The 22,034-nt window shown below is 39.5% G+C and overlaps 3 protein-coding genes across 3 annotated transcripts; all 3 read right to left on the bottom strand.

The window, feature by feature from the left end:
- Nucleotides 1-3,032: 3,032 nt before the first annotated feature.
- Nucleotides 3,033-4,844, bottom strand: LOC143606658 (F-box protein PP2-B5-like). The gene is made up of 5 exons (XM_077082354.1): nucleotides 4,493-4,844; nucleotides 4,134-4,283; nucleotides 3,876-3,982; nucleotides 3,248-3,788; nucleotides 3,033-3,173 (listed from the first exon to the last, which is right to left on the bottom strand). Exons 1-4 carry the CDS (start codon nucleotides 4,745-4,747, stop codon nucleotides 3,308-3,310), a joined length of 993 nt encoding a protein of 330 aa, XP_076938469.1. The 5' UTR covers nucleotides 4,748-4,844; the 3' UTR covers nucleotides 3,033-3,173; nucleotides 3,248-3,307.
- LOC143606659 (proline-rich receptor-like protein kinase PERK12) lies at nucleotides 4,803-9,708 on the bottom strand. Its single transcript, XM_077082355.1, has 3 exons — nucleotides 8,732-9,708; nucleotides 6,660-6,806; nucleotides 4,803-5,405 (listed from the first exon to the last, which is right to left on the bottom strand). The coding sequence occupies exons 1-3, from the start codon at nucleotides 9,371-9,373 to the stop codon at nucleotides 4,803-4,805; spliced, it is 1,392 nt and encodes a 463-aa protein (XP_076938470.1). The 5' UTR covers nucleotides 9,374-9,708.
- A 1,099-nt stretch (nucleotides 9,709-10,807) lies between these two features.
- LOC143606657 (receptor-like protein kinase ANXUR2) lies at nucleotides 10,808-11,683 on the bottom strand. The gene has a single exon (XM_077082353.1). It carries the CDS (start codon nucleotides 11,681-11,683, stop codon nucleotides 10,808-10,810), a length of 876 nt encoding a protein of 291 aa, XP_076938468.1.
- Between the last annotated feature and the right edge of the window lie 10,351 nt (nucleotides 11,684-22,034).

The raw sequence follows: 22,034 nt of genomic DNA, 5'->3' as shown, positions 1-22,034 counted from the left end.
AAAATCAAACAACTCCTTCCCTGCCCACTGATCTTAACTCTGATAATTCTATATCAAATAGCAATCCCACTTCTCCTCATCCCGCACGTACCCGCAAACCGAACCCAAAATATCATAATGAAAATTTCGTGCTATATAATGCTTCTCCTTCTCACCCTAATGAACCTACAATCGTTACTCAAGCTCTCAAACACCCGCTTTGGCGTAAGGCCATGCAAGATGAGTTTGATGCACTTGCACGAAATGATACTTGGTCCCTTGTTCCACCCGAGTCGGCACCCAACCTCGTTGGTTGTAAATGGGTTTTTCGCACAAAGTTCAAACCGGATGGCACTATTGACCGCCTAAAGGCCCGTTTAGTAGCAAAAGGCTTCCATCAACGTCTCGGTGTGGATTATGTTGAGACATTTAGTCCTGTTATTAAACCTGCCACTCTTCGCCTTATTTTATCTTTAGCCACCTCTCAAATTGGTGTCTTCGCCAACTTGATATAAACAATGCTTTTCTACAAGGCACGCTAATCGAAGACGTTTATATGTCTCAACCACCCATCTTTCGCCGATCCTTCCTTGCCGAATCATGTTTGCAAACAAAACAAGGCCATCTATGGCCTTCGTCAAGCATCAAGAGCTTGGTATGATGAATTAAAATCATATCTCATTTCGGTTGGCTTCAAGCCAACCACCTCCGATCCCTCTCTATTCGTCAATCGTATCACCAAATCTCCCATCTATCTTCTCGTGTACGTTGACGATATCATCCTTACTGGTCCCGACATCTCTCTTGTTAATTGTTTCATTCATTCACTTGCTTCCCGTTTTTATCTTAAAGATCTCGGTTCTCTCTCATACTTTTTAGGTGTCGAAGTCATTCCCCGTAAAAATGGTCTATTCATTTCCCAATCCAAATATATTCTTGATTTGTTAAAACGAGCTAACATGAGTGATTGTAAGCCGACAACTACCCCAATGTCCTCCGATCGACTCACACCCACTGATGGCACACCTCTCCCCCTACCCACCCAATATCGTGCCTTCGTTGGTGCTTTGCAATACTTATCCCTTACACGACCCAAAGTTGCATTTGCGGTTAACAAACTTTCTCAGTTCATGCATTCACCCACCAATATACACTGGGCTGCCCTCAAGAGATTGCTTCGCTACCTCCATGGTACGTTTCACCACGGGTAGTTTTTTAAACACAATTCCCCACTGCATCTCCATGCTTTCACCGACGCTAACTAGGCTAGTGACAGATACACTTATCGTAGTACTACAGGCTACATTGTTTACTTAGGCTCTAATCCGATAGCTTGGACTTCCAAAGGGCAACCAACTTTGGCTAGATCTTCCACCGAAGCCGAGTTCCGAGCCGTAGCCTCCACCACAACAGAATTACAATGGATTATATCTCTATTATCAGAACTTGGTTATAAGTCCATCATTACACCAACAATATATTATGATAATTTGAGTGCCACGCATTACTCGGCCAACCCAGTGTTTCACTCCCGTATGAAACATCTTGCACTCGACTTTCACTTTGTAAGGGAAAAGGTACAACAACGCACTATTCGTGTCATTCACATCTCAGGTGACGATCAACTTGCCGACGCTCTTACCAAGCCACTACTCAAGCCACGTGTCCATAATCTCCTTTCCAAGATTGGCCTTACTTCTCGGTCGTCCATCTTGCGGGGCATATTAACGAACAACCCGGTGTCCCGTCAACTGATTAAATGTTCAAATTAAATTGTTATTTTTAGATAGAATTTTATCATTATTTATTTCCTGTGTAATCTAAATCAATTCCTATTTTGTAGCATTGTATTTTGTATTTATATATTTGAACTGTGAATGAAAAGATCATTCGGTTGTATATCTTTATAAACTAAACTAAGGAGAAATATATGGAGTTGTGATTTCGTTTCTCAACTAATATAAAGATCATACATCTCTTTTATAGAAATGGCGGTTTTTGAAAAGATGATCCTACAGTTTTGATAGTCGGGTACAAACTTAGATCGGAGGAAACTTGATTCCATGTACAATAAGGCCCGACATAGTTCCTTCATAAGTTATGAGTTTCAAATTAACAAAAAGACGATTGTTTTTAATCTCATAATTTGAGTTGAATTTCCAGATAATAACCTCCATCCATCCATCTTTCCTCCTTTCTGGAACCCAATCAGAGTCGCATATATTCCAAATGCTTGGATATCTAAAATAAATAGTTCCCGTCTCTTTGCTTCTCCAGTTGAATAAATCTCGTACTATCACCGGACCATGCAACTCACAAAACTTTTCTGAAAGCTTGAACACAAGGTAGCATGCATTTTCGGTATTTGCTGACAACATTTGACTTTTAATCTTACATTTGATGTGTAATACTTGTTGTCGTTGAAACTCAATCCCATTAAATCTGCATGTATGGCATATTATATAATTTACATACTTCTTAAATACACTCAAAATATAAAACTTATGCACATGAAGTAGGCTTATGTGGCTTTGTAAGGCCCATTGGGCTATTTACTTAGTAATCCAGAGGAAAGTAAGAGTACAAACTAAAAAACTGTACTAAACATGAAAATCAAATAGTGTAATTATATATATAAATAGTGTAATTATGTAATTATATTGTAGTGTATTACACTATGCTATAATTACACTACTTGATTATCAGAGTTAGCATGTTAATTTTGATTTGTATTTGATCTAAACCCTAGTAATCTAATAGTGGGCCTAGTCATCACTATGTGATACCATTCCAGGAAGCCAGTGAGCATCACTCAAGTGACCATTAGGCTTTTATAGGACTTTGACCAACTAGTTTTTATGAAATTTAAATAAACTTGTTAAACCTTTATATAATTTTGTCCCATTTAGCTTTATAAATCTTTAAACACTTTACAAATTTCTATATAAGACTTTGAATCTTTTAGCTGTTTTAAAGACTTCTACAAAACTTTAGTTATTAACACTTACATATAATAAAAGTAAATTGATACTCTACTTATAAAGAACAAACCTGGATTGGATTGCCACATTAGAAGAGTTGTACACAACCTTCTCTGCAGAAAGTATCTCATCTTTCCTTCTCTTTATTTCACATAACGAGAACCAAGTCATGTGATCTTTCTTTACCTTCATCTTACTTGGCGAGAACCAGAACTGTATGATCAAAGATCAACTCTAATCAATTAACAAGAATAAATAATTTAAAAGATAGCTGGAAATCGTCACACCTTATCCATCTTCAATTTTGATCTCAAGAGTTGTTGGTCATCCTCAACTTCTGCATTTGTTCATGTTTCATCTGCATAAAATTTTAAATTCATAAACATGTAATTAATATAGATATGAAAAATGTTTTCCTTGATATAAAATAACATAGAATAGGAGCCAAAGTGTATTTTCAAACTTGCATTGTCAAATCCTTGAAATTGAACGCCTTCAATGTAGATGGAATCACTTCCACAATAACATCGCGAAAAGCTTTCTAGTAGAACCTCAAAATCTGTATCTTTCTTGTGATTCAAGAATTGAAACAATTCAATCATCATCCACCCATCTTCTCTCCGTGTTGCAAAATACGCATGCAAAGTTTTGTTACCCATTTTGTACTTAAGGTTCAAGTACATATGTCTAGCTTTTGATTTTCTAGGACCCCGAAATCTAAAGATGAGATGAACCTTATAATAGACACTTGGAGATAAAAATCGAGTTCTTATCTTGATCTGTAGATTCAAATTTGAAATATCAAACATCTCTGCTACTTTCGGAAACCTGTGAATGGAACGGGTATATTAATCATTTCTCTTAACTACAAGAGCGGTTTTAAAAGACAAAATACACAAATAATGAGAGAGCGACCTTGATTCGGGAAGAGATCGCCATTTACGTAACAAAGGGTTCTTATATGAAAACAATTTTGCTGATATCATTTCATTTCTTACTCCATTACCTCCGAGTGAAAACCACTATTACACAAAAAAACAAAAAAAAAATAAAAAAAAAATTTGAAACCACTTGCAAGAGTAGTAGGGTACTTCAACTCTAGAGATTTTGTAGCTACAACGATATTCAAATGAGAAGGTTAAGTGAAATGAAATACGAGGAGTAATTTGCTACCACTTTGCCATCTTGAAGGAGGATTCCTTTGGAGAACATGTCGAACATCTCCTTCTTCATTTTGTTGTCGAAAATCTCTGGAGCTTTTGACATCAGGATGATTTCTTTGTAGTCTGTAGGCAACTTGGGCTCCCATATTTCATAATCCTCCTATATATTTGTTATAAAACAATAAATAGTCGATATATTATTTAACAACTATTAATTGTTTTATACTTATTTTTTAAGATTCCACAAGACATTTTTTGTTAAATTTATCTATTGATATGTCTGAGTTCCATTTCTTTAACATGTGGTAAAGTTTTGTTTTGAATAATTGAAAACAAGAAGGTAGCTCATATAAAAGGATATAAACTTACTTGGAATTCCAATGCCTTCTTAAGTTGTATAATTATATCGTTTGTCCATGGCTGCTCATACATATTATCATGTAAGCATTGAATGGCTATTGTTTGAAACGATGCCAGTGAGTGTGGCACAATTTGTTCCTTTATACCCTCGAATATTATCTCATTAAGGTTTCCTTTTTCATTGTAGTGCCTCGCAGCTAAAGGACCTAGTGACTGAGAGTGATCCTCACATCCCTCACACCACGCTAATCTCCCGCACAACATCTCAAACAAAATCACACCCAATGAGTATATATCCGAGCTTTCTGTTAAAAAACCATCACTTTGGTAATCCGGTCAACGTATCCCAATGAGTCGGATGCTTTATCATCAACATGTTCAGCTCTGTCAACGACCCATGTTTCGCGGGAGAACTCCAAATTAGAAATTTTGGCATTCCAATCACCATCAAGTAGAACGCTGCCACTCTTAATGTCTCTATGTTTAATCGAAACCTTTCTACACCACTAAAATGAAGAAATTCCAATCCATTTGCAATATCGATGCATATCTTGAGGCGTTTCATCCATGCAAGACTAGGATCTCCCAAGTATTTACTGAGACTTCTGTTAGAGACATGCTCGTAAACAATAGCCTTTTCATTCATTTCAATGCAATATCCTACAAAACCAATTATGTTTTCGTGATTATACTTGAGAAGACTATGTAGAATTTCAAGCTCAGTTAAAAACTGAACGTGTCTTTGACGAGACTCGGGATCCCACCGCTTTGCGACAATGGTGGTACACTCATTAGCATGTTCAAATTCTCCTTCATAAAGCTTCCAAAATCTTCCTTCTCCAATGACTTTGCAGTCACTGAAGTTTTGTGTACTTAATTTTATGGCTTCAAGTGATATATGGAGGCTATCCTTCTTGTTTTCCTGTTAATCATGAAACCTAAATCAACTTTGTAATTAAGAAAACTCTCATATAAATTTTAGTTAAATTAATTCTTCAACTAATTATACACTATCAATAAACAATCCACCCCAACTAATTATACACTATCTTCAACTAATCTTCAACTAAATTAATGTATAAACTATCAAGGATAAAATCAATACAATCCCACAAATCATGGCTAGTCAAAGATGAAGATATTCTCTCCATAAGGTATGTCTTGCATATAATTGTAATTAAATGTATTTCTAGAATTAGCTTCCAATTCTAGTATATATATATGTCTTATTGTAATAAAAAAGTGTGTTTGATTATACTCTTCTTCTAATATTGTGATTGTTTGTCATCTTTTCCAAATCATTCTATTCTTGTTATGGTATCTAAGCTCATATCTTCAATGAGAAGCTCTTGATCCTACGACCATCAATCTCTTTTCTTCTTTCTCTATTCTAGTAATATCTCATACTATCACAATATTACTCCTTCAAACACCACCACCAACACCCTCTGCCACCTACAATCAATTTTCCACCCATCTTCTTTTTCTTTAAAAAAAAAAAAAAAAAAAAAACAAACAAACAAACTCTACCCACATCACCATTGCAATGGTTACTTATTCAAACACAAATACTACACAAATACTTCTCCATCTGTACCAGTTAGGTTTTGCAAAACCTTTGATCTTATTCAAACCTATAATCCTATCATCGCTGCAACAATCATTTTTTTTGGTGAACTCTAACTTTGATTTTCTATCTTTTGTTTCATTCACCCTAAAAAAAGTCCCACAAATCATGTCTTCTTTTGCTTCATCAACTTTTCCCAACATGCCGCAACATCTACTTTTATTCAAGATTGGACTTATCCTACGATCGTCCATCTTGCGGGGGCATATCAAGGATAATAATCAATACAATCTCACAAATCATGGCTAGTCAAAGATGGAGATATTCTCTCTATAAGTTATGCCTTGCATATAATTGTAATTAAATGTATTCCTATAATTAGCTTCCAATTCTTGTATATATATATGTCTTATTGTAATAAAAAAGTGTGTTTGATTATACTCTTCTTCTAATATTGTGATTGTTTATCATCTTTTTCAAATCATTCTATTCTTCTTTTAATATTGTGATTGTTTATCATCTTTTTCAAATCATTTTATTCTTGTTATAAACATGATACTACATTGAAATATTCAAAAGGTTATGTAAATTGAATTATGAATCACTTACCACGCCATCATCTTGACGGAAGCTTCCCCTAGAGAACATGTCATATAGATCCTTTTTCATTATGCCGTCGTGGATCTCTAAAATGGGTGAGTGTGTTGTCTCTTTGTAGTCGATAAGCACTCTATGCTCCCATGCTTCATAACTTTCCTATATATTAATTAAACAAACAAAAAATTATATTTAATAAACAAATTCATTTTCATTTTAACACGTGCATCATAATAAAATACACAACAAATTGGCTTCAAGTAAAAAAGCATGCAGGGCCGGTCCGATAGTTTTAATAGGCCAAGCTAGGGCTTGAGGCCTCTAAACAAGAAAGACCCCATTTTATTAAAATTGTTTTTGTATATATCAGGGCTTTTTTTTTTAATTAAGATATTGAAGCAAGATGCAGAGAACACGTGAATGTGATACCTTTTGCCAAAATGGAAATTGCAATTAATCACCTCTCAAATTAAATTACATTTAATTGATATTGGAAATTAACGAAAATTGTATTGGAAATGAACGGAAATTGGAATTAGCATCTGCTAGCTTCAATTTAAATTTTTTGTCTTGTGTGGGTCAATCAAACTTCCGATTGCCAAAAGGGTTTACAATCCTTAAATTAATTGTGCCAACCTTTTAGGGTTAGGGTATCTAAATCTATATCTAATTATCTATTCAATTATGTGAATTGCTTGTTATTTGCTACTTAGTGAGGGTTTCACTAGTTTCGGTCATCATTTAGTTTTGACGGCACCGAGTGATAATAAGAGAATAGGCGAGTAGGTGGCGTTCACTAATTGGATTCTTAAACTGAACGAGTTTTATCTCAGGGTATATCGTGCCTTCAGGCGAGTGTTCACGGGCATTGGCTTAGGTGAGGGTTTTCCCGGATCAAAAAACGAGTGTATCCCGATGTGGTGAATTTAGCCAGTAGCTCATTTAAAGATTCTTTGACCGTTAAAATTGTTTTTGCTACATAGTGATTAGAACATTTTTAATCTGTTCTCAGCTTCTTAATTGAACCCCTAAACATACATATTAGAACTTAGAACTTTATTTAATAGTTAAAAATTTATTAATAATTCAATTGTCGGTACCAAGCTCGGGGAAAGAGGATTTATCAGACTTTTTATCAAAGGCCCCGACTTTTTAGTTTGATTGAGGCCTCCGAAAACCTTGGGCCACCACTGAGAGCATGACACAACTTGTTTCAATAACTGATTTGCTCACCACTACTAAAATACCTGCCAAATGCAACCAAAATTTGCGACAGAATAAAACGATCGCAATATTAGCGTCTGAAATGCGATCAAAATCAAAATGAATGGTGTGATTCAGTTGCAAAATGGTTGCGGATTTTGAAACCATCCAGTTTCAGTCGCAACTAAATGAATGGTGTGATCAATTAATCATCAATTCATCAAAACAAACATATTTGGATCTTCAATTGAATTAATTTTTGACACGACTGCAACTGGTTTTAACCTTGAGCGTTTTTTCATTTTACACCTTGAGCGTCTTAGGGTTTGCAACTCAATTGAGTGCTTTTTATTTTACATATTTTAGCGTATTTAGGTTTTGGATGGTTTTTTAACCTTGATTGTTTCTCACGTACGTTATCCACGTTAAGCAATTATTGTACGTTAATCTTCCTCTATATTTGTAAATAGGTTAAATGGTTTTCTCAAAAGCCATTTATAGAGGTCCATTTTTAAAAATTGCAACTGATTTACGACCAAAAAAGTCACAAACCGAGTAGTCGCAAAGCAGTTTGCAAATATTTGCAGATTAAGTCACTAAATCATTGGCGAAGGTTTTTGTGACCGCCATTTCGGTCGCAAATTGATCGCAACTGCCTGCTTGCAACTGATTAGCAACCGAAATGGCAGTCACGAGTGCTCGTATTTCTAGTAATTATACTTGTAACAAATATAAATTTCACAATCATTAATGGTTTAATACTTTTTTTTTTCAGATTTCACATAACTTTTAATTACATTTATTTCTAAAACACAAATTGAAGTTTTGTACAAATGTACTGAAAGCTAGAAGCAAACTCAAATAAGAGTATGAAAACTTACTTGCAATTCCAAGGCCTTTGTAAGTTGCATTACTACCTTGTTCATCCATGGCCGGTCAGGCCTATCATCCTCTAAGCAGTCAATGGCTGTCTGTTGAAATGTAGCCAATGATTGTGGCACAATTTGTTCTTTTATGCCTCCAAATACCATCTCATCAAGGGTTCCTTTTTCATAGTAGTGTTCAACAGCTAAAGGTGCTAACGAGTGAGAATGATCTTCACATCCCTCTGGCCACGCTAATCTCCCGCATAGCATCTCGATTAAAATCACACCTAATGAGTACGTATGAGAGTCTTCTGTTAAGAAACCTGTCAATTGGTAACATGGGTCAATGTATCCTAATGAGTCACAACCATTATCATCCACATGTTCAGCTCTGTCATATACTGTTGTTTTTTGGGACAACTCCAAATTAGAAATTTTAGCATTCCAACAATCATCAAGTAGAATGCTACCACTTTTAATGTCTCTATGTTTCATGGAATCCTTTAGCATTCCACCACCACCATGAAGATATAGCAATCCGTTTGCGATATCGATGCATATCTTGAGACGTTTAATCCACGTAAGACTAGGATCATCCAAATGTTGATTGAGTCTTCCGTTAGAGGCATGCTCGTAAACAATGATTTTTTCGTTCATTTCGTTACAATAACCTACTAGACCAATGATGTTCTTGTGCTTACACTTAAGAATTTCAAGCTCGGTAAAAAATTGAACATGTCCGTGACGAGACTTGCTATCCCACCGCTTTGCAACAACAGTGGTACACCCATTAGCATGTACAAATTCTCCTTTATAAAGCCTCCAAAGGCTCCCTTCTCCAATGCAATTGCAATCACTGAAGTTTTGTGTGATTGATTTTATGGCTTCAAGTGATATATGCAGGCTATCCTTGTTATTTTCCTGTAAATCATGACACTTCAATCAACTTTGTTGCTTAAAAAATTCTTAATCTAAATTTTCGATAAATTGGTATATTCAATTATACACTAGCAAATAACAATCCATGCCAAATTTCAGCTAGTAAACTAAAGTATAAACATGATACTGCATTGAAAAACTGAGAAAGAAAAAAAAGAAATACTATTATATGTATATTAATAAGAACATTGAATTTCATAGCCCAACATTCTAATGTACCACATAAGCAAAGACACATTTTTTTTTCAAATTTTATTTAAAGATCAATTTCTTTTTACATAAACCATATTAGAGGCGTCTTATGTGGAAGATAACATGGATGTTAACATATAAATGCATGCTCATTTACAATGTTCATATCCTATTTATGTTAATGCCTATTTTGTGTATTATTCTGAAAGGAAACACATAGTTATGGATTGCATATCATATATGTGTGTGTTTCTTATAAGCAAGTTGTCGGGGATTACGAAAAGCCTAATAGAAGCAGACCTTGAAACAAAATATGCATAGCTATACATTAAGGATGTGTGGAGTTTATAGTATGGGAATGCATATGAGAGTTTGTTTTAGTAGAATGAGTTGACAAAAACAAGTTAGCTTCTCCCTCACGTAGTCCTCTTCCTCCCTCTATCTTTCTATCTCACATTTATTACTTTCAAATGATTCTTGAATCCTTCATTTTCTCCTCATCTTTTCGTTTCATGTCTATACTCATTCTCAATCTCAGTTACAAATTAAATGAACCTTGAGGCATAAATTCTAAAATTTAGAACTCATAATACTAAATCAATGCCTTTGTAATCTTTTTGACAACTTGCTTATAAGGAACACATGAAGTACCAATATGTTTTCAAAGCATTTTATTTGGACAAATTCTTTTATGTATTTATATAGCAAGCTTATATTATATATATTTTAGTTCTTTTGACAAGAGTTGAGAGTAGCCATGAGCTCACAATATAAATAAACTATGATATGAATTATGAAGTAATGATTTTATATGTTCCTAAGATACAAAATTCCAATTTGTGCTTTATGTGAACAAAAAGCATATGTGAATTGAGTCAGTTGATTAACATCTAACTAAGGATCAAGAGACAAGAATATAAAGAGAATATAAAGTTACTTACTTGAAAGTATAGTGCCTTCTCAAGTTCTTTGATGATGACTTCCAATGTTGGACGCTCGGATTGTTACTGCCAAACATTGATGGGCGATTTTCGAAAATGTGTCCAACGAATCTTGATTGACCCCGCCGTTTAGCATAGAAATGATTTCATCGGTTTCCTTTAAATTTGGATCTACCAATTTCTCCAGTGTTCTCTCATTAAAGCAAAGCCGAGCTACTGATGGAAGCCCCTCCTCATTGAAAGTTTTGTCATATGCTAACTTCCCGCACATGATTTCCAACATAACTACTCCAAAAGAGTAAATATCTGATTTAGTTTTCAACTTACCAGTTTTCAGGTATTCTGGATCCAAGTACACATCTGTCCCTGCAATATTATAGGTAATGAGGGTGCTTCCTTGTTGACATGCAGGGTGTAGCTTGGAGAGCCCAAAGTCGGCAATCTTTGCCACCCAATTATCATCCAATAAGATGTTTGCACTTTTAATATCACGGTGTATTATACTTTGTTTTCTCGCTGTACTTCTATGGAGATAATTCAATCCATGTGCAATATCAAGACATATTTGTACACGTTGAGCCCAAGTAAGATAAGTCATGTTATCAATGTTTCCCAAATAATCATCAAGGCTTCCATTAGAAGCATACTCATAAACAAGAAGCATCTCTGGTCCTTCATCACAAAAGCCCAGAAGAGAAACTATATTTGGATGCTTACAATTACTAAGCATTTCAATTTCTGCGAAGAACCCTTGTCTTCCTTGCTCGTCTTCTCTACTAAAGATGCGTTTAATAGCCACGGTGCTACATTTCTTACACAATTCACCTTTAACCTTCCCTTCAACCACCAACGAATTTATGCCGTCAAAATGTTCGAGTTCTGCTTTATATACCATACCGTATCCACCTGACCCAATGCAGTATTTTTGGGAAAATTTATTGGTTGCCAATTCTATATCACTCAATCGAAATTTCAAGTGATCCAAGTTTCCCCCCTATACACGTTAAAAGAAAAGTAAGTGGTGCACATAAAATTACATTACGTGTTAAAAGAAAAACATAGCGATGCAACCCTATTAATACAATACTTGTTAATAAAAACACATGGATGCACCCATATTACATTACATGTCAGAAGAAAAGCAGCGACATGCATTACGGGTTACAGAAAATCCGCATTACGCTACGGACTTATGTTAGGATTAAACACACACACGAAACTGAACACACACGCGAAAGCAATAAACGAACACAAGGATTTAACGTGGTTCGGTCTAAACTGACCTACGTCCACGGGTGGCAACTAGGTATTCTTTATTGAGTGACAAAGATTACAAGTACATGATGTGGTTTATAGATATTGAACTAGGGTTAGTAAATTATTAAGCAAGAAATCTAAACCGGGCCGGGCCACACGCACCCGTCTCCTTTTTTGACTTCATATAATAAACCGGCTCGAACAAGGCCTACGAACCCAACAATCTCCCACTCGAAGGCCTTGAGTACTCTCGTCTGCACTCCTGATTGTACTTCTGTAATATGAACATTAAACATCTTCTAGTTGCCACCGCCTTCTCATCAATGAACCTGAAGGCCCGTTGAAGCTCCCCGAAGCTCCAACACGTCAGTCACGGCTAAACCTGCCCCTGACTTGTTCTATGTCCGTACCGGCTCCCACTTTAACGAACTACCGGATCCTGAGATAACTTAAGAACAAACACTCTCCATATTCAGCAAGTAATTCACTAGAGAGACTTTTACAGCTGGAATACTGGTTATCTTAATCCATTGTCGACCTGGAACGGTAACTGAACACGACCCGTGCTCCCACTGTCACGATGTCCCCCAACTGATTTAACCTTCCTAGCTCATTCATCCTGAATCTTCACTTTGGCTCTTGCAAAACAAACCTTCTTCTGCCCGCGAGATTCTGTGAACCGGACTTTCTTTCATCGGAACTGGATTAACTCTTTCCGGTGATACGCCGGCCATATATAACGATCCCCTTTGCTTGCCATGAGCAACCACAAGATTCCCTTTGACTACTTTCCACTGCCCATTCCCGAACTTAATGTGACACCCGGTAAATTCCCAATCCCTTAAACTAAGTAATCAACCTAATAATTAGGTGATTGTAAATATTAAGCGCGTGCATTTGTTATGTGCGCCCTGCGCGAGCGCGCCATGTTAGTCAGCGCGTGCATTTGTTATGTGCGCCCTGCGCGAGCGCGCCATGTTAGTCAGCGCGTGCATTTGTTATGTGCGCCCTGCGCGAGCGCACCATGTTAAGAACCAGCGTGAGCATATGTTATATGCGCCATGCGTGAATGCTTTGGCTTTATGTTTTCATGTAACTTAACGTTATGTTGTCTATGGATTGACCATCCCGCATGATGCTAAGGCGGGTGCATCCTAGATCGTTTATGCGCGTGCGGAAGGGAACTAACCTCCCCGCATGGCGGGAACATTGAGAGCTAGTTTGTCTGAAGCTCCAAGATGGAATTGACTTCAACATGACTGATCACTATGTTGAAATACCAAGACCACCTGGAGAATCTACAAATGAAACTCAATATCCCCAACTGCGAGAAGGTTACGCACCTACCCGCAGCAAAGAAATGTCCTACACGCAGAAAGCTATGCGCACAAAGTGATGCGCACAGAACACTTAGTCTATTCTCCAGACATAAGGAGATTACTCCCGCCCAAAAGGAAACAGTAGCGTGTTTCAGAGATTTTCCACTTTTTACTGTACACTGATAAAAGTACCTGAAAAAGCACACTGTAACATGAAAAGTCAACTGTCAGCCACCCTATTCTCACCAACCCCAGACCTGCATGTCCTGTCCAAATCAAATCAAGATCTTTTGTTCACTCCTCCACTTTTAAGTAAACAATAAACAATAATAATTTCCATACTTTATCATCATTACCCCTAGATATGAAAAGATTTCAATCCCCTAAAGCAAGGGATTGTGTTCCCTTGAGTTTGCCTATAAATATGTAACCTAAGTTATCACTCAAAACACACTCCAAAGAACTGCAAACTTGCACTAATCATCTCCCGAGCATCCGTTATTTTCGATTCCGTTCCAGTTACTAGGTAAGCCGAGGTTATAAACTTGAGATCTACTTTCCAAACCTCATATTCTCCTATTTCTTGATCTTAATATATATACTTCTTGTTATTTAATCGTATTCTAGACCTTCGATTCCGAGGCCAACACCAAGAAAACCCGAATCTCGATTAATCCCTTAACAAGAACCACAGGTGAGTCTCACAGCCCCTATTTTCACTGTTTTCACTATTTTTAAACTGTTTTCGGGGCGAGGGACACGTACTTAAATAATGTTTTATCATGGTATACTTACAAGCTATGCAAGCGATTATGTGTTTAAGTTACGTTTCATGATGAGTAATGCAAACGGTTATCTAAGGTTTTCGATGTATGTGCGCTAGAACTCGAGTAAGTGATCACTTTACCATTGGAACTCTAAGGGTAGGGACTGCTGGTTTGATCCACCCACTCGTAGGGGTCGCACCTCTTTGCATGGACGAGTGCCTAGTATGGTCATGGGGCAGTACTATGGGATTGAACCCGCTCGTAGGGGTCGCGCCTCTTTGCATGGACGAGCGCCTTGTTTTCCGGCACAACGTCCGCGCGTAACCCGCGGGACGGTATTATTATTTTAGCTCGTAGTGGCAGCGCCACTTTGCATGGACGAGCACATATTCCTGAAACGTTCGCGCGTAACCCGCGGGACGGTATTACTTATTTTAGCTCGTAGTGGCAGCGCCACTTTGCATGGACGAGCACAGTTTCCAGAAATGTTCGCGCGTAACCCGCGGAACGATTTTATCAGAATATGTTGATATAACTATGTTTCACCAAGCATGTGTTTTAATGATGCTATCAGAATTATGTTTCAGAATGATTTGTATCAAGATTATGATGCAATACGATTTATCAAGTTACTAAAACTTGTGAACTCACTCAGTTTATACTGATTCAAATGTTTTTACGTGTCTTTCAGGAGATAACTAGGTAGTGCATGGAGTCACACTTAGAGCACCTCACGCTGAACATCTAAACTAGCTTTTTGGAAGATTTTAGTTCTATCCCTTCGATGCGCGTGGTTGTTCCCGCCGCGCATGGGGATATGGCGTGGAAATCTTCAACAATTTTTATACTTGGATGTTTTTATGAAATTTTTAAACAATGTAATGTATTTGTATTAAACTTTTCATGCGCAATGAAAATCTTACTTTGAATGTTTGCAATGGCCCGTGCTTAAGTATCAATTCCCACTCGCGCGCGCCCGGCTGTTTCCGCCGCTCAGGGCCGGGTGTGACAGATTGGTATCAGAGCACTGGTTATAGCGAACTAGGAAAAGAAGTTTTAACCTAGACTATAACCGTTGGGGAATCGCATGAAATATTTTTCAAAGAAAATATTTTCAAAAGAAACTATACACACACTTAGGAACACGGGTCACACTGTCTAGTAAATAATGATAACATTATGTGCTCAGAGTACATGCGCTAAGTCTGATATTTTCATTCTTTTAAAGCGAGAATGCCTCCAACTAAAGCCAAAGGAATTACCATGACACCCGAGGAACTCGCGGAAATAATCGCGCAGGCGATCGCGACGCATGAGGCCAGCAAGGCCGAATCAAGTCAGGGTCGTCAGAATGAGACCCCAGAACCCGAATCAGGAGCCTTGGACAAAGGATGCTCCTATAAGACATTCATGGCCTGTAAGCCTTGGCCATTCAAGGGAACCGAAGGGGCCATTGGGCTCTACAACTGGATTGACAAGATGGAGACAGTTCTCTCCATTAGCGGATGTAGTGAGAACCAGAAGGTCCTTTACGCGACCTGCATGTTCCAAGAGGCAGCTTCGTCTTGGTGGAAGCTTCAAACGAAAACATTGGGGCGAGAAGTTGCTCTCCACAAGACCTGGGAGGAACTGAAGGAGATGATGATGAGAAAGTTCTGCTCTCGCGCAGAAATCCAGAATCTACAACAGGAATTCTGGAACCACACCATGGTAGGAACGGATATCGACGCCTACAACAACCGGTTCAACGAACTTTGCCAGTTGGTGCCAGACATGGCAAACACGGAGGAAAAGAAGATCGAGAGGTATATTTTTGGGTTACCTCCTGTTGTTAGGGTTCCGCTCAACAACCTTTGATGAGGCGGTAGCGCGGGCCATCACCCTTACAAGGGATACGATCCGTGCGGGTATGTTGACTACGCGCGGAATCGAGCAGCGAACCTCTGATCCCAAGAGGAAATGGAACTCTCACCACCGAGGGTCCGACACCAAGCAGCCACCGTTCAAGAAGCAGGAAAGCGCAAGGGTTTACGCGATTCAGGCCGCGGAGCCACCACGAAAAGGATACAGCGGGCCTCGCCCATGGTGCAACAAATGCAAGTATCACCACGAGGGTGAATGCGCAAGAATCGAATGTGCCAAATGTGGCAGACCAGGGCACAAGACGATGAATTGCCGTATCAGAGAAGCTGGAGCAAGCGACAACTGCTACGCATGCGGGAAGCCAGGGCATTTTAGTCGGGATTGTCCGCAAAAGGGGAACCAAGCTCGCGGGAGAGCTTTTGTGATCGGCGCAGGCGAAGCTAAAGAAGAGCCGAATGTGGTAACCGGTACGTTTTTGCTTAACGGACATTTTGCATCTGTCTTATTTGATACTGGCGCTGACCTAAGTTTTATATCCGCTGAGTTTAAAGACTCCCTAGGCCTAGCAACCAGTAGGCTAGACACGCCTTATACTATAGAACTAGCCAATGGTAGGCAGTTATGCGCAAACGAAAGAACTGAACAATGTGTTATAGTCATGGGAGGTCACGGGTTCAATATTAACTTGTTGCCAATAGACTTGGGAAGTTTTGACATTGTGGTAGGTATGGATTGGTTAGTTGAGAACCGCGCGGAAGTTATTTGCCATGAGAAGCAGGTTCGGATCCCACTATTGAACGGAGAAACCTTGGTAATTCAAGGGGAAAGAAGGGGAGTTGCGACGAAACTGATTTCGTGCCTAAAGGCGCGAAAGTGCCTAAGGAAAGGGTGCTACGCCTTCCTGGCGCATGTCGTAGAGAAGAAAGGAGATGAGCGAAGAATTGAAGACTTACCAATAGTGCGCGAATTTCCAGAAGTTTTTCCTGAAGATTTGCCCGGATTACCGCCGCCGCGACAAGTCGAGTTTCGTATTGATTTAGTCCCAGGAGCTGCGCCAGTAGCTCGAGCGCCTTATCGACTAGCTCCATCTGAGATGCAAGAGCTATCCAATCAGTTACAGGAACTATTGGATAAGGGTTTCATACGCCCAAGCTTTTCACCTTGGGGAGCTCCAGTACTGTTTGTTAAGAAGAAGGATGGTTCGTTCAGAATGTGTATTGACTAAAGGGAACTGAACAAGCTGACAGTCAAAAATCGGTACCCCTTACCGAGGATTGACGACTTATTTGACCAGTTGCAGGGATCCAGTTATTATTCGAAGATAGATCTACGGTCAGGATACCACCAACTTAGGGTTCATGAGGAAGATGTGCCGAAAACAGCCTTCCGAACTAGATACGGCCATTATGAGTTCTTAGTGATGCCTTTCGGGCTAACTAATGCGCCGGCTGTATTCATGGATCTGATGAACCGCGTGTGCAAACCATACTTGGACAAGTTTGTGATTGTGTTTATAGATGATATTCTGATTTACTCACGGACCAAGGCCGAGCATGAGCAACACCTGAGATTGATTTTGGAATTGTTGAAGAAAGAAAAGTTGTATGCGAAGTTTTCCAAGTGCGAGTTTTGGCTTAGAGAAGTTCACTTTCTCGGTCACGTTGTAAACGAGAAAGGAATTCACGTTGATCCTTCCAAAGTCAAGGCCATCGAAAACTGGGAAGCGCCAAAAACCCCAACTGAGGTGAGGCAATTCCTAGGACTAGCTGGCTACTATCGACGCTTCATTGAGAACTTCTCCAAAATAGCTCTACCTCTGACCGCGCTAACTCAGAAAGACAAGAAGTTTGTTTGGGGCGAAAATCAGGAAACAGCATTTCAAATGTTGAAACAGAAGTTATGTAGTGCGCCAATTTTGTCTTTGCCCGAGGGGATGGATGACATTGTTGTTTACTGCGACGCTTCACATCATGGACTTGGATGTGTCCTTATGCAACGAGACAAAGTCATAGCGTATGCCTCACGCCAACTCAAGACCAATGAAAAGAACTACACAACGCATGATTTAGAACTTGGAGCGGTTGTCTTCGCGCTAAAGATTTGGCGCCATTACCTCTATGGTACAAAGTGTATAATCTTTACGGATCACAAGAGCCTTCAACATATATTTGATCAAAAGGATTTAAACATGAGGCAACGAAGATGGGTGGAGTTGTTGAACGATTATGATTGTGAAATTAAGTACCACCCTGGAAAGGCGAATGTGGTAGCAGACGCGCTAAGTAGGAAGGAGCGAATAAAAACGCTACGAGTCAAGGCTCTAAGGTTAACCATTCACGCAGATCTCTCTACCCGCATCCGAGACGCTCAGCAAGAAGCCTTGAAACCAGAGTTTGTTAAAAACGAATGCCTTGGGGGTATGGTTAAAAATTTGGAACTTAAAGAGAACGGCAATCTATATTTCGCTAACCGCATATGGGTCCCTCTCAAGGGAAGATTGCGCGAGCAGGTATTGAACGAAGCTCACAAGACGCGGTATTCCGTACATCCTGGCGCAGACAAGATGTACCAAGATGTTAAAACGCTGTATTGGTGGCCCAATCTTAAAGGCGCCATCGCAACGTATGTCAGTAAGTGCCTGACGTGTTCGAAGGTGAAGGCTGAATACCAGAAACCATCAGGGTTGCTTCAACAGCCAGAAATTCCAATGTGGAAGTGGGAACAAATCTCTATGGACTTCATCACCAAACTGCCAAGGACACCTGGGGGTTATGACACAATATGGGTTATTGTGGATCGGCTAACTAAGTCAGCGCACTTCCTGCCGATCAAGGAAACCGATAAGATGGAAAAGTTAGCCCGACTGTATATTCGAGAAGTAGTTTCAAAACATGGAGTCCCAGTGTCCATCATTTCTGATAGAGATAGTCGGTTCACATCAAGGTTTTGGAGATCGTTACAAGGGGCTTTAGGTACTCGTCTTGACATGAGTACGGCATATCATCCTCAAACGGATGGGCAAAGCGAGCGAACAATCCAGACATTGGAAGATATGCTACGCGCGTGCGCAATCGATTTCGAAGGTAGCTGGGATACTCATCTCCCATTGGTTGAATTTTCTTACAACAACAGTTATCACACAAGCATTAAGGCTGCGCCGTTCGAAGCTTTGTATGGGCGCAAGTGTAGATCCCCACTGTGCTGGGCTGAAGTAGGTGACAAGCAAATGACTGGTCCAGAATTGATCCAAGAAACAACAGACAAGATTTTTCAGATAAGGGATCGCCTTAAGACAGCGCGCGACAGACAGAAGAGCTACGCAGATGTGCGAAGGAAACCATTGGAATTTCAAGTAGGGGATAAAGTACTTTTGAAAGTCTCTCCATGGAAAGGAGTCCCCCGTTTCGGCAAGCGAGGAAAGTTGAATCCGCGCTTCATTGGACCATTCGAGATCCTGGAAAGGATCGGTCCGGTTGCTTATAAACTCGTTTACCCGCCGAACTCAGTGGAGTTCATGATACGTTTCATGTGTCCAACCTCAAAAAGTGCTTATCTGACGAAACGTTGATTTTGCCGATGGAAGAGATTCACATCGACAAACAGCTGCACTTCATAGAAGAACCTATAGCAGTAACCGATTGAAAGAACAAAAGTTACGCAGGAGCAAAATCAAGTTAGTAAAGGTTCAATGGAACTCGAGGCGTGGGCCTGAATTCACTTGGAAAGAGAAGACCAAATACGCAAGAAATACCCACACCTCTTTCAGAGCATGGCTTCTGCCAGCAACGTCTCCTAAATTTCGGGACGAAATTCGTTTAACGAGGGGAGAATGTGACACCCGGTAAATTCCCAATCCCTTAAACTAAGTAATCAACCTAATAATTAGGTGATTGTAAATATTAAGCGCGTGCATTTGTTATGTGCGCCCTGCCGCGAGCGCGCCATGTTAGTCAGCGCGTGCATTTGTTATGTGCGCCCTGCGCGAGCGCGCCATGTTAGTCAGCGCGTGCATTTGTTATGTGCGCCCTGCGCGAGCGCACCATGTTAAGAACCAGCGTGAGCATATGTTATATGCGCCATGCGTGAATGCTTTGGCTTTATGTTTTCATGTACTTAACGTTATGTTGTCTATGGATTGACCATCCCGCATGATGCTAAGGCGGGTGCATCCTAGATCGTTTATGCGCTGTGCGGAAGGGAACTAACCTCCCCGCATGGCGAGAACATTGAGAGCTAGTTTGTCTGAAGCTCCAAGATGGAATTGACTTCAACATGACTGATCACTATGTTGAAATACCAAGACCACCTGGAGAATCTACAAATGAAACTCAATATCCCCAACTGCGAGAAGGTTACGCACCTACCCGCAGCAAAGAAATGTCCTACACGCAGAAAGCTATGCGCACAAAGTGATGCGCACAGAACACTTAGTCTATTCTCCAGACATAAGGAGATTACTCCCGCCCAAAAGGAAACAGTAGCGTGTTTCAGAGATTTTCCACTTTTTACTGTACACTGATAAAAGTACCTGAAAAAGCACACTGTACATGAAAAGTCAACTGTCAGCCACCCTATTCTCACCAACCCCAGACCTGCATGTCCTGTCCAAATCAAATCAAGATCTTTTGTTCACTCCTCCACTTTTAAGTAAACAATAAACAATAATAATTTCCATACTTTATCATCATTACCCCTAGATATGAAAAGATTTCAATCCCCTAAAGCAAGGGATTGTGTTCCCTTGAGTTTGCCTATAAATATGTAACCTAAGTTATCACTCAAAACACACTCCAAAGAACTGCAAACTTGCACTAATCATCTCCCGAGCATCCGTTATTTTCGATTCCGTTCCAGTTACTAGTAAGCCGAGGTTATAAACTTGAGATCTACTTTCCAAACCTCATATTCTCCTATTTCTTGATCTTAATATATATACTTCTTGTTATTTAATCGTATTCTAGACCTTCGATTCCGAGGCCAACACCAAGAAAACCCGAATCTCGATTAATCCCTTAACAAGAACCACAGGTGAGTCTCACAGCCCCTATTTTCACTGTTTTCACTATTTTTAAACTGTTTTCGGGGCGAGGGACACGTACTTAAATAATGTTTTATCATGGTATACTTACAAGCTATGCAAGCGATTATGTGTTTAAGTTACGTTTCATGATGAGTAATGCAAACGGTTATCTAAGGTTTTCGATGTATGTGCGCTAGAACTCGAGTAAGTGATCACTTTACCATTGGAACTCTAAGGGTAGGGACTGCTGGTTTGATCCACCCACTCGTAGGGGTCGCACCTCTTTGCATGGACGAGTGCCTAGTATGGTCATGGGGGCAGTACTATGGGATTGAACCCGCTCGTAGGGGTCGCGCCTCTTTGCATGGACGAGCGCCTTGTTTTCCGGCACAGACGTCCGCGCGTAACCCGCGGGACGGTATTATTATTTTAGCTCGTAGTGGCAGCGCCACTTTGCATGGACGAGCACATGTTCCTGATAACGTTCGCGCGTAACCCGCGGGACGGTATTACTTATTTTAGCTCGTAGTGGCAGCGCCACTTTGCATGGACGAGCACAGTTTCCAGAAATGTTCGCGCGTAACCCGCGGAACGATTTTATCAGAATATGTTGATATAACTATGTTTCACCAAGCATGTGTTTTAATGATGCTATCAGAATTATGTTTCAGAATGATTTGTATCAAGATTATGATGCAATACGATTTATCAAGTTACTAAAACTTGTGAACTCACTCAGTTTATACTGATTCAAATGTTTTTACGTGTCTTTCAGGAGATAACTAGGTAGCGCATGGAGTCACACTTAGAGCACCTCACGCTGAACATCTAAACTAGCTTTTTGGAAGATTTTAGTTCTATCCCTTCGATGCGCGTGGTTGTTCCCGCCGCGCATGGGGATATGGCGTGGAAATCTTCAACAATTTTTATACTTGGATGTTTTTATGAAATTTTTTAAACAATGTAATGTATTTGTATTAAACTTTTCATGCGCAATGAAAATCTTACTTTGAATGTTTG

Source organism: Bidens hawaiensis, unplaced genomic scaffold (genome assembly GCF_021521415.1).
Source record: "Bidens hawaiensis isolate Kalapana, Puna unplaced genomic scaffold, B.hawaiensis_p1.1 tig00076417_1, whole genome shotgun sequence".
Classification (NCBI taxonomy): domain Eukaryota; kingdom Viridiplantae; phylum Streptophyta; class Magnoliopsida; order Asterales; family Asteraceae; genus Bidens; species Bidens hawaiensis.
This window is presented reverse-complemented; position numbering and strand designations above follow the sequence as displayed.

Excerpts from the sequence above, each read along its gene's own strand:
- LOC143606658 (XM_077082354.1), bottom strand. The coding sequence starts at position 4,747 with ATGTTGTGCGGGAGATTAGCGTGGTGTGAGGGATGTGAGGATCACTCT. Across the intron at positions 4,284-4,492 it reads AGAAGGCATTGGAATTCCAA|GAGGATTATGAAATATGGGA; the intron begins GTAAGTTTATAT and ends ACAAATATATAG. Across the intron at positions 3,983-4,133 it reads TCCTTCAAGATGGCAAAGTG|TGGTTTTCACTCGGAGGTAA; the intron begins GTAGCAAATTAC and ends TTTGTGTAATAG.
- LOC143606659 (XM_077082355.1), bottom strand. The coding sequence starts at position 9,373 with ATGAACGAAAAAATCATTGTTTACGAGCATGCCTCTAACGGAAGACTC. Across the intron at positions 6,807-8,731 it reads CAAAGGCCTTGGAATTGCAA|GAAAGTTATGAAGCATGGGA; the intron begins GTAAGTTTTCAT and ends ATTAATATATAG. Across the intron at positions 5,406-6,659 it reads TCCGTCAAGATGATGGCGTG|GAAAACAAGAAGGATAGCCT; the intron begins GTAAGTGATTCA and ends CATGATTAACAG.
- LOC143606657 (XM_077082353.1), bottom strand. The coding sequence starts at position 11,683 with ATGGTATATAAAGCAGAACTCGAACATTTTGACGGCATAAATTCGTTG.